Source organism: Bos indicus, chromosome 12, assembly GCF_029378745.1.
Source record: "Bos indicus isolate NIAB-ARS_2022 breed Sahiwal x Tharparkar chromosome 12, NIAB-ARS_B.indTharparkar_mat_pri_1.0, whole genome shotgun sequence".
NCBI classification, from domain to species: domain Eukaryota; kingdom Metazoa; phylum Chordata; class Mammalia; order Artiodactyla; family Bovidae; genus Bos; species Bos indicus.
The window spans coordinates 21,297,361-21,314,047 of NC_091771.1; the positions used below are offsets into that span (position 1 = coordinate 21,297,361).

Below are 16,687 nucleotides of genomic sequence, written 5' to 3' on the forward strand. Positions count from 1 at the left end.
GCTTGTCAGCCCTTCTACAACACCACTCACCTGCTTGGAACTGATCTCTTCCGATCCATTCAAAACCTTCTGTGAAAATTCTCCTTCCTCTGACGGGGGAGGGCATTCCTCCTCTGAAATCACGGGCCTGCTGGAGCCCCCGGTCCCAGGGCTCCTCTTGAAGGACCACTGTTTGTGGACAGATAGCAGGGTCACCTGTGGGTCACCCAGAGTCGCCAGGGAGGATGGCTCGGGGTTCCCGGGCGTCTGGTCCCCAGCTCTCTCCATCGCCGCGTTCACGCCTTTACCTCGCAGTTCACCTTCTCTGGGCTATTTGATCGTGTCACAAGAAAATGCTCCAAAAGCGTCCTCCTAACCAGCAGAGGGGAGGCACCTGCTGTGTCAAGTCGGGCAGGTTCCCCTCTGCCCCTGGGCCAGCCCAGGAGCGGCTGCCAGCCACGCCTCGGGGAACTCGGGCAGGCTGCACACCACTGTATGTATATGTGCTCTTGTTTAAATACCCCACTCAACACAATTGGCATCCTCTTACTCATCACATTGCACACGGCCCCGTGCGCGCCCAGGGCTGCGTGTAGGGAGGCCCAGTGCCGGGAGTGATCTCCCTACACCCAGCCGTTTCCTCTTGGCCCCGTGAGCCCCCCGGCCCTCCCTCCTCTGGCCAGCCACCCCCCCCCCCCCCCCCCCCCCCCGGTGTGTTCCTTTGTAGTATGTCTGAGCCTGTTTCTGTTTGGTTCTGTTCTGTTCACCGTGTATGGTTTGGCAGGTTCTTATTACCAAACTCAGAGCGCTTTCTTGGAATAACTTCAGCTGCCTCTTCCACCACTCAAGGGTGCAGCTCGCTAGGGGAGAAAAGTATTTTCCAGGCCACATGACTTGCATTTTCAAGAAGGTGTAAGAGAATTCTGTGCTTCCTGCAGCTTTGTCCTCCCTGGGACCAACAGCTTGGTTTCTGGACTAACTGACTGCAGGAACTCACCGGGAACAGGGCTCATCCGTATTTTATATGGGGCAGAACAGTCGGGAACTAAGACACAATTCAGACGTCTCAGGCTACGCGCCGTTCCTCAGGAGGATTAAGAGAAAGAAAGACATACGGGACAGTGGGGTAATCTGGGTGGCCTCCAGCCCTGTTGGGCGGCCCTGCTTCCCTTCCCACCCCTCACCCCCCACTCCCCCCGCCCAGAGACAGGAAGGAGGCAACCTCATTCCCCATGGGAGGAACAGCTCCACCAGCCACTAATCCTGGCAACACCTCCTGCAGCAAGTACGTGTGGAGTGTCCACGCTGAGGATGGATTCAAGTTAGTTTGGTAAAATTCTGGGTCCTGGCTTAATCCACTCCTTCTGCTGTATGTGCCCTCAAGAGGAAGAGGGCGTCACAGGGGCCGGCATCCCATGAGGGCATTTGGAAACACAACCCCATCGGCTCAAGGTCACTGAGGACTCTGCCTCTTTATGGGTTGCCTACAATCACCCCTCCTCCCCCGTTAAAACCGCCATCACTGCCCCAGGAACTCTAGACCGAGATTCTTCCTCTGCTTCTGCTCTCGTTTAGTCCTCTGAGAAACTACTTGTTTGCTTCCATTTCTGAAACATGCTCAAGGCGGTCGATTCCCAGCTGTGTCTGGGTTGGCTTCTTATCTCCCATGTGCTCGAAAAAGCATCCAACTTGACCTCCAAGAAATGCCATTTAAATCAGAGCGCCAACGAGGAAGGCAAACAAGGGCCTCGGGCCCCAAAGCCACGCAGGAGTCTGTGCAGATGAGCCTGGTGGGTCTGTGATCGCTCAAATCCTGCTTCCTTACCTGTGGCTTCTGTGTTTCCGGATAGGATCTGTCAGGAGCCATATATGCCTGCCCACCCCTTCACATTTCTTCTACTGGGCACTGTAAATGGATTTCCATCTATCTCTTTGAGCACCAGATTTTAAAAGTTTTTTTTTTTTTTTTTTTACCATTTTGGGTGGAAATTCTCCCCAAAGGTCATTTATCTTTCTGTTATTTTTTTTTTCAAATATGAGTTATTACTCATAGTTTAACTTGAACTTTTCCTTGGTGATATGGGACCATGATCTGCTTCTGTGCTGTAGCTATGAATGGTTGTCAGCCTTGTATGTCCCAAGTGCTTCTGAATAGTCCATCCTGTTAGCACCATGAGCTATGGGAAATCTGAAATACTTTACTGTAAAATCATTTTCCTTCTCCTAAATGGTCACTCAGACCTAGAACACGGCCAGAAAAAAGAGGCTCGGCCAGATTGGGCTGCAAAGGTAGCAAGTTTAGACTTTGTCCTGTGGACGGCGGAGAACACCAGCTTTGAAGCAAAGGACTAACACGGTTACATTTTGAGATTTAGAAACAGTCTGGGCAGGCCTGAGAACTCAGAGGTAGGGGCAGGGATTACAGGGTTACAAGGAGCAGAGAAAATGAATAGCAGAGTGGGATTAACAGCAGAGGAGGCCCTCGGGCTCCGTCATCAAGAGATCACAGCAGGTGACACAAGAGGGGACCTGATGACACCATTTCCAGTTTGGCAGAGAGGAGGGGGAACTAGGCGGGGCGGGGGAGGGCAATTCTGGGGATGGGAATGGTTGGATTCACCCTCATTCCCAGAGATTCTAAGGGACCGGTGAAACTGCAGGGACATGAGCCATGCTCCCAGCCTAGAGAATCAAATCCAAAATCCTCTTTCTGGTACCTTCCTCCTTCCTCACACCTGAGCCCTTGATCCACCCCCCTCCCTATCTAATCCTCCTTATCCTTTAAGTCCTGCCTCTCAGGGGAGTTGTCTCTGCCCAGCCTGGGGCTCTCCCTTATCTGAGTTCCAGTATCACTGAAGCCAACACCACAGACCTGGCAGGTATTACTGGGGAACCAGTCTGCTCCCAAAACTGAAATTGCTCTCAGCTAAATCAGTACTTAGCCAAGCATGCACTCAACACCAGGAAACATGTAAGCTCCTGGAAGGCAAGGTCCTCACGTCTCATCTGCCCACAGATGTAAGGAGGTGGTGAACAAACATCAGATGTTAAATAAATACTGAGCTGGACTGGGTGCTGCAGTCCTTGGGGTCGCAAAGAATCAGACCTGACTGAGCGACTGAACTGAACTGAGCTGGACTACAGACAGATGGGAATGCGCTCTGTGCCTGGACTGTCATTGTGTTTTTTGTTCCCCTCGTCACGATACAAGGGCAAACTCCATTCAGTTCAGTTCAGTTCAGTCGTTCAGTCGTGTCCGACTCTTTGCGACCCCATGGACTGAAGCATGCCAGGCCTCCCTGTCCATGACTCAGAGTCATGTCCATCGAGTCGGTGATGCCATCCAACCGTCTCATCCTCTGTCGTCCCCTTCTCCCGCCTTCACTCTATTAGCATTCTCCTTCAAACTCCTGCCTACTCCATCTAGAATCACTGGCCTTCACGTGTCTCCCTGCACTAAAATATTTTTAGCCTCCCGCCTGTACAAATTTTATCAGCAACTTTACAAAATAAAATGCATCCTGTAACATGGAAACATACACATTACCATAGTAAAAGAGATAGCCAATGGGAATTTGTTGTATGACTCAGGGAACTCAAACTGGGGCTCTGTAACAACCTAGAGGGGTGGAATGGGTTGGGAGGTTCAAGAGGGAGGGGACGTAGGTCTACCTATGGCTGATTTTTTCCTGTGGTCACGTATGGATGTGAGAGTTGGACTGTGAAGAAAGCTGAGCGCCGAAGAATTGATGCTTTTGAACTGTGGTATTGGAGAAGACTCTTGAGAGTCCCTCGGACTGCAAGGAGATCCAACCAGTCCATCCTAAAGGAGATCAGTCCTGGTGTTCATTGGAAGAAATGATGCTAAAGCTGAAACTCCAATACTTTGGCCACCTCATGCGAAGAGTTGACTCACTGGAAAAGACTGGGAGGGATTGGGGGCAGGAGGAGAAGGGGACAACAGAGGATGAGATGGCTGGATGGCATCACCGACTCGATGGACATGAGTTTGAGTGAACTCCGGGAGATGGTGATGGACAGAGAGGCCTGGCGTGCTGTGATTCATGGGGTTGCAAAGAGGTGGACGCGACTGAGCGACTGAGAGTCTTCCTTGGTGGCTCAGATGGTAAAGCGTCTGCCTGCAATGTGGGAGACCCGGGTTCCATCCCTGGGTTGGGAAGATCTCCTGGAGAAGGAAACAGCAACCCACTCCAGTACTGACTGAACTGAACTGATGGCTGATTCATGTAGATGTGTGGCAGAAACCAACACAATATTGTAAAGCAATTACCCTTCAATTAAAAATAAATATAGTTATATTCAAGAATGCATCTTTTTTCTATATAAAAAGGAAAACCCCTTGGTGTCCAAACAAGCCTATTTTTATGAGAGGCCTGGACCCACAGGCAGATGGGCGGCTCGTGTTTCCCTGATCCTCTGGGACAAAGGACCCCGCTTGGAGGAGGTGCATCTGGCTCACCTATTTCAGCCCTCATCAACATTACCAGCTCCACCCAGGGGAGGTTTCTCAGAAAGAACCCTGGGCCAGTCCTCCCAAGGCTGGCAGAGGAGCCGGGATCCCATGACGGGACAGGACAGAACCTGACACTAAGCTGCACACTGGGAATCAGTGGCCTGGAAGTTTCCCATACACGGCAGAGGCCGAACAGGAACATAGGAAGGTGAGTCGGCACCGCACATTTATGTGCTTCATGCAAAGGAAGACAGAGACACTTTCTGCCCTCGGGAGTTTATTAGCAAGTTAGGAGAGAAGACCAGAGCAGACGGCACTCAAGTAGAAAGAAACACTCCGACTTGAGCTGCTGGGGGTGCCTAAGGAGTACTTGCAAAGGGTGAGGTGTCGGCTCCTCACCCCCCCACTCCCGGGGAACTGGCCATTCCCAGACTGAAACAGCACTGCGTGACTTTTATACTAGCTTATGTGCAAGACTTCCCAGGGAGTTCTTCGTGCTAAAGAACCTGCCTGCCAATACAGGAGATGCAGGTTCGATCCCTGGGTCAGGAAGATCCCCTGGAGGAGAGCATGGCAACCCACTCCAGTATTCTTGCCTGGAGAATCCCATGGACAGAGGAGCCTGGTGGTCTACGGACAGAAGAGTCTATGGGGTCCCAAAGAGTCAGACATGACTGAAGGGACTTAGCACATGAGCAGGATATGAAACGAAACCCACAACACACCACCTCAAAGCTCACTGGAGAGAGTGCTCTTCAACAAAACTGCATGTGGCTGAACAGCCCAGAGTGAAAAAAAATCACAGTAGTTCTATAAAGAGACTGGATGGAGCCCAAAAGAGAAACACTGAGATGATATCAAAGAGCCAAAGCCAACCTTTCAACTCCACAGTTAGTCACATGTACCTTCAACTTGCTTGGCTGCCCTCCTTATCTGGGGCCAACGCTGCTCACCTCTAAGGTCCCACTGACTCCAGGTCTGTCTCCTTGGAGCTGAACAAGGATGAGATACAACACACCAGGCTGCCTGGCCATGCTCTGATTCCTGACCACTAACCTGGAGAAGCCTTGGTGCCCCCAGCAGTCCAGCTCCATCTCCCTGATCTTCCCCCTCCTCTCTCTCCTCCCTGCTTCTTCTCAGACCTCCATCCCACCCCGCACCCTCCACCCCCAAGGATAAGCCCACTCCTGCTTCACAAAACAAAGGATCAGAAAAGAACTTGCAAACATCTCAACCACCCACCCACCTGATTAGAGCCTTCCCTCCAATCAATGCTAAAGGAAATCAACCCTGAATATTCATTGGAAAGACTGATGCTGAAGCCAATCCTTTGGCCACTTGATGCAAAGAGTTGACTCTTTGGAAAAGACCTTGATGCTGGGAAAGATTGGGGCAGGAGCAGAAGGGGACGACAGAGGATGAGATGGTTGGATAGCATCACCAACTCAATGGAAATCAGTTTGAGCAAACTCAGGGAGACAGTGAAGAACAGGGAAGCCTGGTGTGCTGCAGTCCATGGGGTTGCAAAGAGCCGGACACAACTGAGCGACCAAACAACAAGTCTTCTCACTGTCCCCAAGGTTAGTCACCAGGTACCCACAGCTCCTGGTTTTCCTCCTACCCATTGGCGACTCCTCTGCAGAGTTCTTCCTAAGAGACTAGTCCTCAAACCTCTGAGGGCTGGAGTGGCTCCAAGCTCAGACCTTGGATCCCTTCCCTGTCTATACTACTTGGTGATTTCATTTAGCACAGTAGAAATACCACCTGTAGCCAGTAACTCCCAAACTACACACGTATGGACCTAAAAGCTTAACCAGTTTCTCCTGTTGGATATTTCATATGCACTCAAACATTAACTTGTCTAAAACTAAGCTGTCTAAACAGAAAAAAATGTCACCTGCCATTCCAGTTCAACAGGGATCAAGCCATCAGCCACTGCAGTTGCAAAGCCTCCCAAGAGAGCATACTAACGGGAATTCAGAATGGAGAAAAACAGGAAACATTCCGTGCTTTGGTCCTGAGCTAGTTAAGCTGCATATCTAGGGGAAAATTTCAATGACTCCCTGTGTGCTAAGTCTCTTCAGCCATGTCCGGTTCTTTGTGATCCCATGGACTATAGCCCTCCAGGCTCCTCTGTCCATGGGATTCTCCAAGCAAGAACACTGGGGTGAGTTGCCATGCCCTCCCCTCCAGGGAATCTTCCTGGCCCAGGGATGGAACCCGCATCTCTTACATCTCCTGCACTGGCAGGCAGATTCTTTACCATTAGCGCCACCTGGGAATTCTAGATTCATGCACCATCTCAGACAAGGGAAAGCGCTAAAATCATTAACTTGAAAAGTCTGTTCTTTGTGATATGCCATGATCTTTCTATGTTTGATTATACATTTGTTTGTTTTTCCCAGCAAAAAATTCATACATGTACCCTGGCTTCTCCCTTGCCTCTTTGGAACAGTGTCTCAGAGCAATCTAGAGACTGGCTCCTAGTCTACGGAATTCAATATGGTCCCTGAATAACGCTGAAATTTGCTGCTCTTGTGGGTCACATTTTTTTTCGTTCTCATGCCCCCTCCCTGCTTCTTCCAGTCCTTTCCACCTTAGTAAAAGGCAACTCTTCCTTCCACTCACCCAGGAAAAACAATCTTGGATTCATCCTTGCTGAGAATCATCTCTTCCTTTCAAACTCACATATCCTGTTGATTCTATCTCAAATACATCCAGCATCCAGCCACTTCTCAACACTCCCATGACAACACGGTCCAGGCCACTAGCACATCTCACCTGCATTATTAATATAATCGTAGGGACCTTCTTGGTCTCTCCTCTTACCTCCTGAAGTCTATTCGCAAAACAAACGCCAGAGGAATCTTCTTAAAGGGGACATCAGAGGATGCTATGTTACTTCAGTCATGTCCAACTCTTTGCGACACTGTAGCCCGCCAGACTCTTCTGTCCACGGGATTCTCCAGGCAAGAATAACAGAGTGGGTTGCCATTCTCTTGAGGTACCCCTAAAAGCCCTGCATGGGGTTTCCATGCATTTCCACGCATCCCACAAGAAAGGAGAAACCTAAAATCCTTATCGTCAGCCTATCCTCACACCCCTCTCCCCTCAGCCAAGACCAGAGTGGCTTGAGATGTGGCTGGTCCTGGAACAAAGCAAGGCCGGCTCCTGCCCAGGGCCTTTGTCCCTGACTGCTGCTCCCGGCTTACAAACGTGCTGTGCTGTGCTTAGTCGCGCAGTCGTGTCCGCCTCTTTGCAACCCCATGGACTATGGCCTGCCAGGCTTCTCTGTCCATGAGATTCTCCAGGGAAGAATACTGGAGTGGGTTGCCATGCCCTCCTCCAGGGGATGTTCCCGACCCAGGGATCGAACTCACATCTCCCACATTGCAGGCTGATTCTTTACCAGCTGAGCCACCAGGGAAGCCCAAGAATACTGGAGTGGGTAGCTTATCTCTTCTCTAGCGGATCTTCCCGACCCAGGAATTGAACCACGGTCTCCTGCACTGCAGGTGGATTCTTTACCAGCTCAGCTACCAGGGAAGCCCAACCCCAACAGTCTGCATCCAGATGACTCATGTCCTCACCTTCTAATGTCCCTGCTCAAAGGTCACCTTCTCAGGGGCTTCCCCAGTTCCCTTGGGAACAATTTCAAACATTCCCTCTTCCTATGGTCCTTTCCTACTTATTTTTCTCCAGAGGACTCAACTACTGCCTGATATAACAACATGTATTTTACTGACTTGTTTACTTGTCTCCCTAGTTAGGATATAAGTTTCACAAGGGTGGGAATTGTCTGTTTTATTCACTCAGCACTGTATTCCCAGCACAAAAACAGTGCGTCTATTTTAAAGTTTCTTAGTAACTATTTGTTGAATGAATTACAGAGAGTACTAAAAACAGCTTACTTTATTTGCTTGCTACCAAACACCGACTGCTAACTTTCAGACAGTCAACATTCAGAAAGTGCCCCATGCAAAGCTGGCTCTCTCTCTCACTCACACATTCCTTTTCCCTCCAAGCCAGCCAGCAGTCTAAGCTCAGATGCTACTGTTAGAAAGAAATAACAAGTGCCCAATGCAGTCATTTGCCCCCGACTCCTGCAAATCAAGGCTTAATTGTAGCTTCAACCCCTCTCAAAAAGGTGACCTATAAAAGAGCCAATCTGAAATTTCCTAATCAAAATTAGTGAGGTCACCTGCAAGAAGGGGTTCCCTGCACAGGAACAGAGACAAAGAGATAGTGAAGTAAGAGAACTGATGTCCCTGCGGACGAAGCTGGGGGGAGAAGGGGAGGGTGGAATGAATGGGAGACTGGGACCAACAGATATATACGACCATGTGTAAAATAGGTAGGTAGTAGGAAGATGCCGTATAGCACAGGGAGCTCAGCTCGGTGCTCTGTGACAACCCAGAGCGGGTGGGCGTGGGAGCTGGGAAGAAGGCTCAAGAGGGAAGGGATATATGCATACATATAGCTGATTCACACTGTTGTACAGCAGAAACTAATACAACATTTTAAAACAATTATACTCTAGTTGAAAAAAAAAAGACTTCTCATTTTAGAGCAAATATTCTTATAGTTAAAAGATCCCTGCCCCTCAAAAGATGTCCTGCTGCTGCTAAGTCACTTCAGTCGTGTCCAACTCTGTGCGACCCCATAGACGGCAGCCCACCAGGCTCCCCCATCCCTGGGATTCTCCAGGCAAGAACACTGGAGTGGGTTGCCATTTCCTTCTCCAATATGTGAAAGTGAAGTCGCTCAGTCGTGTCTGACCCTCAGCAACCCCATGGACTGCAGCCTTCCAGGTTCCTCCATCCATGGGATTTTCCAGGCAAGAGTACTAGAGTGGGGTGCCATTGCTTTCTCAAAGATGTCCTAGCCCCAAATAATCTCCCCTTTTTTGTGCTGATACCTTCACTGCCCACCCGTCCACCTGTAAGAGCCTTCCATTTATTTGTCTGCTCCTTGGAGTGTGCTGCCAGTGCCGGGTGAGAGGCCGCCTAACCCTCGTGCTCCTGCTCAGCTGCAGCTGACTCTCTGCGACCCCATGGACTATAGTCGCGCCAGGCTCCTCTGTCCATGGGATTCTCCAGGCAAGAATACTGGAGTGGGTTGCCATTTCCTTCTCCAGGGGATCTTCCCAACCCAGGGATCACACCCGAGTGTCTTGTGTCTCCTGCATGGGCAGGTGGGTTCTTTACCACTGCACCGCCTAGGAAGCCCAGTGCCAAGCAAGATGGACTTTAAAGCAGAGACTGTTATCAGAAACAAAGGGACCTTTTATAATGATAAAAGTCAATCTGCCAGAAAGATAGAAAAGTCATAAACATATGCTCTCTGATAACAGAATACAAATACAGATGAACCAAGAACTGACAGAAATGGAAAGAAAGATAATTCAACAGTATCAGCTGGATACTTCAATTCCACTGTTAATAACAGACAAAAAAACTAGGCAGAAGGTCAAGCAGAAAATATGTGATACTGTTGTCTTATAATAAGACATACGTATTTGGTCTCCATTCCCTTTCTGGCATAGAGGTCCTAAAACTCTTGGAATTTCCAGAGTGCTAGAAAAAATGATAAAGGTGTCTTTTGTCACAGCTAGAGAGGTGACTTCTAAAAGACCCAAGGATAGGGGCTGGTTGCCAGGGGAACCAAGAGATGATTCCAGGGTTCAAACATTTAGTCCCACCGAACACTCTGGGGAGGATAGAGTGTCTGGAGATCAAGTTCAACCACTGACAGCCAATGATTTAATCATTCATGCCTCCATAACAACCCCAGAGGACTGGTTTTCTAGACTTTCCAGGCTGGTGACCACGTGAAGACTTGGGGAGAATGGCGTGACCAGAGACCATGGAAGCTCTGTGACCCTTCCCATATAACTTGCCGAATGCATCTTTGTCTTCCTGCAGTTCCTGAGTTGTACCCTTTTGTAACACACCGCTAATCTAGTAGATAAATGTGTCTGAGTTGTGGGCCCCCTTAGCAAATGAAACCCAAAGAAGCACAGGTGACGACCCGGACTTGTGACTGGTGTCTGAAGTGGAAGGACAAAGGGGCCCGTCTTGCAGGACTGAGTCCTTAACCCATGGCAGCTGATGCTCTCTCCAGATACACACTATCACAAATGCATTAAATTGTAGGACACCCACTGGTGCCCGAGAATTGTTTGGTGTAGGAGGAAAAAAACACACACTGAAATTGGTATCAGACTCACAAGACAGAAAATATGAACAACTAACATATCTACAGAACCCTCCTCCCAACAACTGTATAATATTCATTCTTTTCAGGTACACATGAGCGTTCTCTAGGCTTCACCACATGCTAGGCCATAAAACAAACCTCAGTTCACTTAAAATAACAGAAGCAACACAAAGTATGATCTCTGACAACAATGGAATCAGAAATCAGTAACAGAAAGAATTTGGGGACATTTACAAATACATGGAAATCAAACAACACACTCCGAAATAACCAAAGGGTCACAGAAGAAATCAACAGGAGTTTAGGAAATACTTTGAGATAAATGAAAATGAAGACACAACACACGATAAGACAAAACTTATGGGATGCAGGTAAGGCAGTGCTTAGAGAGAAACTTACAGCTGTGAATTTCTCCATTAAGAAAAAAGGATCTCAAATCAATAATCCAAATTTCTGCCTAAGATACTGGAAAAGAAAGACGAAACCTAAAGCAAGCAGAAGGGAGGTGTATCAGTGTCCTATGAGGTAACAGAATACCATACACTGAGTATTAGAAATTTAATCTCTCACAGCTCTTGAGGCTAGAAGTCAAGATTTTCCTTTTTGGGGACCCTGAAGAAGAATCTCTTCCACATCCCTCTCCTACCTCCTGGTGGATGCTGGCAAGCTTTAGCATTTCTTGGTTTATGGAAACATCCCTCCAATCTGTCTCTGTAACCACATGGCCTCCTCTTCTCTGTGTGTTCACATGGTGTCCTTATACCAACATCAGTGACTGGACTCAGGGCCCGTTATAATGCAGTAAGGGGGCCTCCCTGGTGGCTCGGATGGTAAAGAATCTGCCTGCAATGCAGGAGACATGGGTTCGATCCCAGGTTGGGAAGATATCCTGGAAAAGGAAATGGAAACCCACTGCAGTAGTTTTGCCTGGAGAATCCCATGGATAGAGGAACCTGGAGGGCTACAGTCTATGAGAGTCATAAAGAGTCAGACACGACTGAGTGACTAAGCACACACACACATAATGCAGTAGCACCTCATTTTAATTTAACTGATTAGATCTGCAGAAGATCCTATTTCCACGTAATATCACATTCACAGGTACCAGGACTCAAGACTTCAACATATCTATTAGAGAACACAATTCAACACACTCAAAAGAAAATAAAAAAGATTAGAGTGGAATAGCAAAAGACAGAAGAGAGAAATAGAGGAAACTGTCAAAACCAAAAGCTGACTCTTTGAAAAGACCAACAAAATTGACAAACCTTTAGCTAGAATGATCTGTGAAAAAAAGGCAGAAGACGAAAATTATTAGAATTAGAAACGAAAGATGATTATTACTTATCTTACAGAAATAAAGATTTTAAAGGAGCACCAAGAAACAACTTTTTGTTGTTCAGTCACTAAGTTGTGTTCAACTCTTTGCAATCCCATGGACTGTGGCACATGAGGCTCCTCTGTCCTTCACTATCTCCCAGAGTTTGCTCAAACTCATGTCCATTGAGTCAGTGATGCTATGTAACCATCTCTCTGTTGTCCCCTTCTTTTGCCCTCAATCTTTCCCAGCATCAGGGTCTTTTCAAATGAGTCAGCTCTTTGCATCAGGTGGCCAAAGGATGGGAGCTTCAGCATCAGTCCTTCCAATGACTGGTTGGATCCCTTGCAGTCCAAGGGATTCTCAAGAGTCTTCTCCAACACCACAGTTCAAAAGCATCAATTCTTTGGCACTCAGCCTTCTTTGTGGTTCAACTCTCACAACCATACATAACTACTGGAAAAACCATTGACTATATCGTCGGCAAAGTGCTGTCTCTACTTTTAAATACACTGTCTAGGTTTGTCATAGCTTTCCTTCCAAGAAGCAAGCATCTTTTAATTTCATGGCTGCAGTCACCATCCACAGTGATTTTGGAGCCCAAGAAATGAAAATCTGTCACTGCTTCTACTTTTTCCCCTTGTACTTGCCATGGAGTGATAAGACCAGATGCCATGATCTTAGTCTTTTTAATACTGAGTTTCAAGCCAGCTTTTTCACCAAGAACAACTAACTATATACCAACAAATTATATACCTTAAATGAAACAGACAAATTTCTTAGAATACACAAACTACCAAAACTGACTCAAGAAATAGATACTCTGAACCGACCTGTAACAAGATACTCAATTAGTAATAATAAAAAATTTCCTCCAAAAGAAAGCTCAAGCTCAGACAGCTTCAACATTGAATTCTATCAAACATTTGTAAGAAGGGAGCACTTCTCAACTCATTCTGAGACCAGTATTACCCTGATATCAAAACCAGAAAAGACATGACAAGAAAACAAGAGAAACGAGAAAAACAATCTAGTATCTTTCATGAATATGGACACAAAATTCCTGTACGAAACAGTAGGTAACCAAATCCAGCAACACGTAAAAAAGGGCTACATGCCATGACCAAGTAGGATTTGTCCCAGGAATCCAAGTTTGGCTTAACATCCAAAAATGAATTAATGTAATACACCATTTGGAGCAGGAAATGGCAACCCGCTCCAGTATTCTTGCCTAGGAAGTTCCATGCACCAAGGAGCCTGGCGGGCTACAGTCCATGGGGTTGCATAGTCAGACACTACTTAGTGACCAAACAACAATACATCATATCAACAGAATAAAAAGTAAAAGACACATGGTTACCTCAATAGACACTGAGAAAACATCTGACCAAATCCAAAATCTTTTCATATAAAAACACTCGAGAAATTAGGAGGTGGAGGGAATTTCCTCAACCTGATAAAGAGTGTGAAAAACCCACAGCTAACATCCTATTTCATGGTGAAAGGCTGAAAGCTTTCCCCCTAAGATCAGGAAGAAGACAAAGACTCCAGCTATACAAAATGTTCACAATAGGAAAATCTATAGAGACAGAAAGTAGAGGTTACTCAGGCACAGGGGTCGTGGGAAGATTGTGGGGGGCGGGGGGCGGTGATAGCTAGCGTAGGCAGGATTTCTTTCTCAGGTGATGAAAATGTCCCCAAATTGATTGTGAAGATGTTTGCACATACCTGGGATTTTCATGGTATGTGAATCATATCTCAATCAAGCTTTTTTTTTTAATGTAGTAGAGAGACCATTAAAATAAGAATTAGAGAGGATATGCCTTTGACATTCATGGAAGCCCAAACAAAAAAGATTTTGGGAGCGTGATGAGGCAACAGAAGTGGACAGACTGCAAAAACCTACAAAGCTCACCAAGTCTTTCAAGGAGAATGGATAAAATGTGCTACCTTCCCAACAGCACACTGCACCGCTGTGGATCTTAGAAACACAGTGCTCCTCTGAGACGACCTAGCCCCAGAAAACTAAGCACACTTTAATATCATTTTCGCAAAGCTCAGAAACAACCAAAAAACTAAATAATATATAATTCAGGCATTCATATATGTGATAAGACACACACACCCCCCCCCCCAAAAAGTTGGGTTACAACAAGCACAAAATTGAGGCTGGTAGTTACCTCTGTAGTGGGTATTTCTCCGGGTGACACAAGAAGACAAGGAGGATACAGCTGAGTTCCCTCAATGCCAAGAAGCCATGACATTGATAATTCTCCTGTTCTTGGGTCAGGTGTTCTCTGGTTTATTATGCTTTATAACTATCTATGTATGTGTGCATGTTTATATATCAACGTCTTTTATATTCAATAAACTAATAATAATAAAGGGAAAGTGTTAAAGTGAGTGGAGGTGTGGAGACAAGCAAGTACAGAGGATTCTTCCTCAAAGGCTGAGGAAGAGGAGAGACAGAAGTAGTACAACAGCCAGCGGGAGACACGAGGCCAGGAGACTTCAGGGTGAAGGCAGATGGACGGCTTTATAAGGCTGAAGGAGAAAAGCCTGCAGAGAGAGGGAAAGACTAGAGGCGAAGAGAAGACAAAGCAAGACCCGATCAGGCCAACAAAGGCTCCAGAACCAGCAGAGAGGAAGGGAGATGGGAGGACCTTGAAAGGAAGGCGGGCTTCCTGAGACAAGGGATGGGCAGTGAAAACGGACTGGAGAGCTACACAAAATGTGGAGAGAAGGTGCAGAGAGACAGGCAGGAAGTCGAAGAAAATCACACGCGGTGGTGTCCATTTTCTCCAGGTAAGAAGTGAGGCCATTTGTTGAGAAGGGAAGACAGAGACTAAGCAGAGGGCTTGCTGCGGGTGGCGAAGGCTTGAAAGACTGACTCACAGGTTGACTAATGAGACGAAGGCATTTGCAGGCACCACCGAGATTAGAAACAAATTGTCAGGGGCAACGGCCACGCGGTTGCCTGAATTTCCGTGGCAATTCTGTGGCTCCGGTGAGGAGAAGAGAGGGCGGTTTGTATGCTGATGCTGGAGCAATAGGATGGAGGGACAAGAAAGTCCAGCATGCCAGTGAAAGAATTATTCAAATGAAACCAAGAGTCCGTTGGGACAGAGAAAGAGAGGCCAGAGACTCGATAATGGTAATAATAACAACAACAAACCCATTGATAGATAGCTTTTAAAATAGTTTTTAAAAAGTATATCTATAATGTTGGCACCACTGGGTTTAGAGGGGAAAAAAATGAAGAAGACATTGGGATAAAATACGACAAAGATGTTAAATGCCAATTCTCTTCGAATTGCAAGAAGGTATGTTTTAATTCTAAAAACCAACAGCTAGTGCAACAAAAGCAAACAAAGGAAGTTTACGAACAGACTTATGACAGTCATCCTGTTAAAAAAGAAACAACACACCCCTTAGGGAGTCACCTACGCTCAACCCCACATCAGCAAACAAGACATAATATGTAACCTAACTGCACCTTCAGTCTCTTCCGGGAACAGCATGACCTTCAACCAGTCACGTCTGCAACCAGCTGGGCAGCACTAGTCGAGTAATCTGCCTGACAGACCCCTGCTTTCCCCAATAGGAAGGCGACCTGACCTGAAACAATCGTCTCTTTGCTAGAATAACTTGCCCTGTCTCTCCTATGCCTATACATCCTCCACTTTGTACAGCTCCTTGGAGCCCCTTTCTTTCTGTGAAGATAGGAGGCTGACTGATTCGTGAATAATTAAATAAAGCCAATTAGATCTTTTTTGTAATTAATTTATTTGTTCGGCTGCACCGAGTTTTGGTTGCAGCACGTGAACTCCTGTTTGCAGCATGTGGGGTCTAGTTCCCTGACAAGGGATGGAACCCGGGCCCTCTGTACTAGAAGCCCAGAATCTTAACCACTGGAACACCAGGGAATTCCCCACCAATTAGATCTTTACTCAGTTGAATTTTTTTTTTTTAACAATCCTGAGAGTGGCAGGAAAAGAAGTAAGTTGCCCCTTTTGGTCTTTATTTTCCAGATTTTTGTTACAGAGGTAAATTACTTTTATAATAGCAATTTCCCAATGAATTTTAAATGTTTCTAATGCCCGATGCTGGGGGTGGCTTTTAGTTTGGGGAGGAACCCGGCTTTCAACAAAGCTGCTACAAGATTCAAGCACCATGGATTTCACAATTACTGGTGTTTTAAAACTCTTATTTGCAGGGTTAGTTACATCACAATAAGAGTCACTCTCTGCTCTGCCCTCTACTTTTATCTCATCAACCTTTGATCTGCTCAGATTTTCTCCTTTAACCTAATTAAGAAAAAAAAAGTCACAAACATTCCAGAATTCCACTTGGCAGTGATTCCAACTCTACAGATAGAAATAACACTGCACATACTTGATCTCGGATATGTCCTCGCTATCTGTGCTATGCTATCAGTGAACAGTGCTCATGTCACTGACCCATCCCCATGCTTGCAATGGAGAAGAGAATGCATGTCAGATAAAAACACATTTATAAAGCCAGCACGCTCACACCCCTGTAATGTATTCCCCAGTTACTACAGTACCAAATATGCTCTGTGTTGGGGCTGTCAAGATAACCACCGACCTCTGACATTAGGACCCTCAGGAGTGTAGACTCCACAATAAAAGGGACAAAACAGCCGTCTCCCAGTTCCTCTTTAGGCTCTTCAGCCA

General features: G+C 46.7%; 1 protein-coding gene across 4 annotated transcripts in view; it reads right to left on the reverse strand.

Annotated features, from left to right (window-relative positions):
- The window catches only part of ATP7B (ATPase copper transporting beta), a 75,065-nt gene that overhangs the window by 50,243 nt on the left and 8,135 nt on the right, over positions 1-16,687 (reverse strand). The window contains exon 1 of one of the 4 annotated variants that reach the window (XM_070800133.1): positions 31-637. The exons of the other annotated variants lie outside the window; for them this stretch is intronic. Coding sequence (XP_070656234.1) covers positions 31-267 — 237 coding nt within the window. The 5' untranslated portion in view covers positions 268-637. Of the gene's footprint in view, positions 1-30; positions 638-16,687 lie in introns of those variants that run through there. 4 annotated transcript variants of the gene reach the window in all.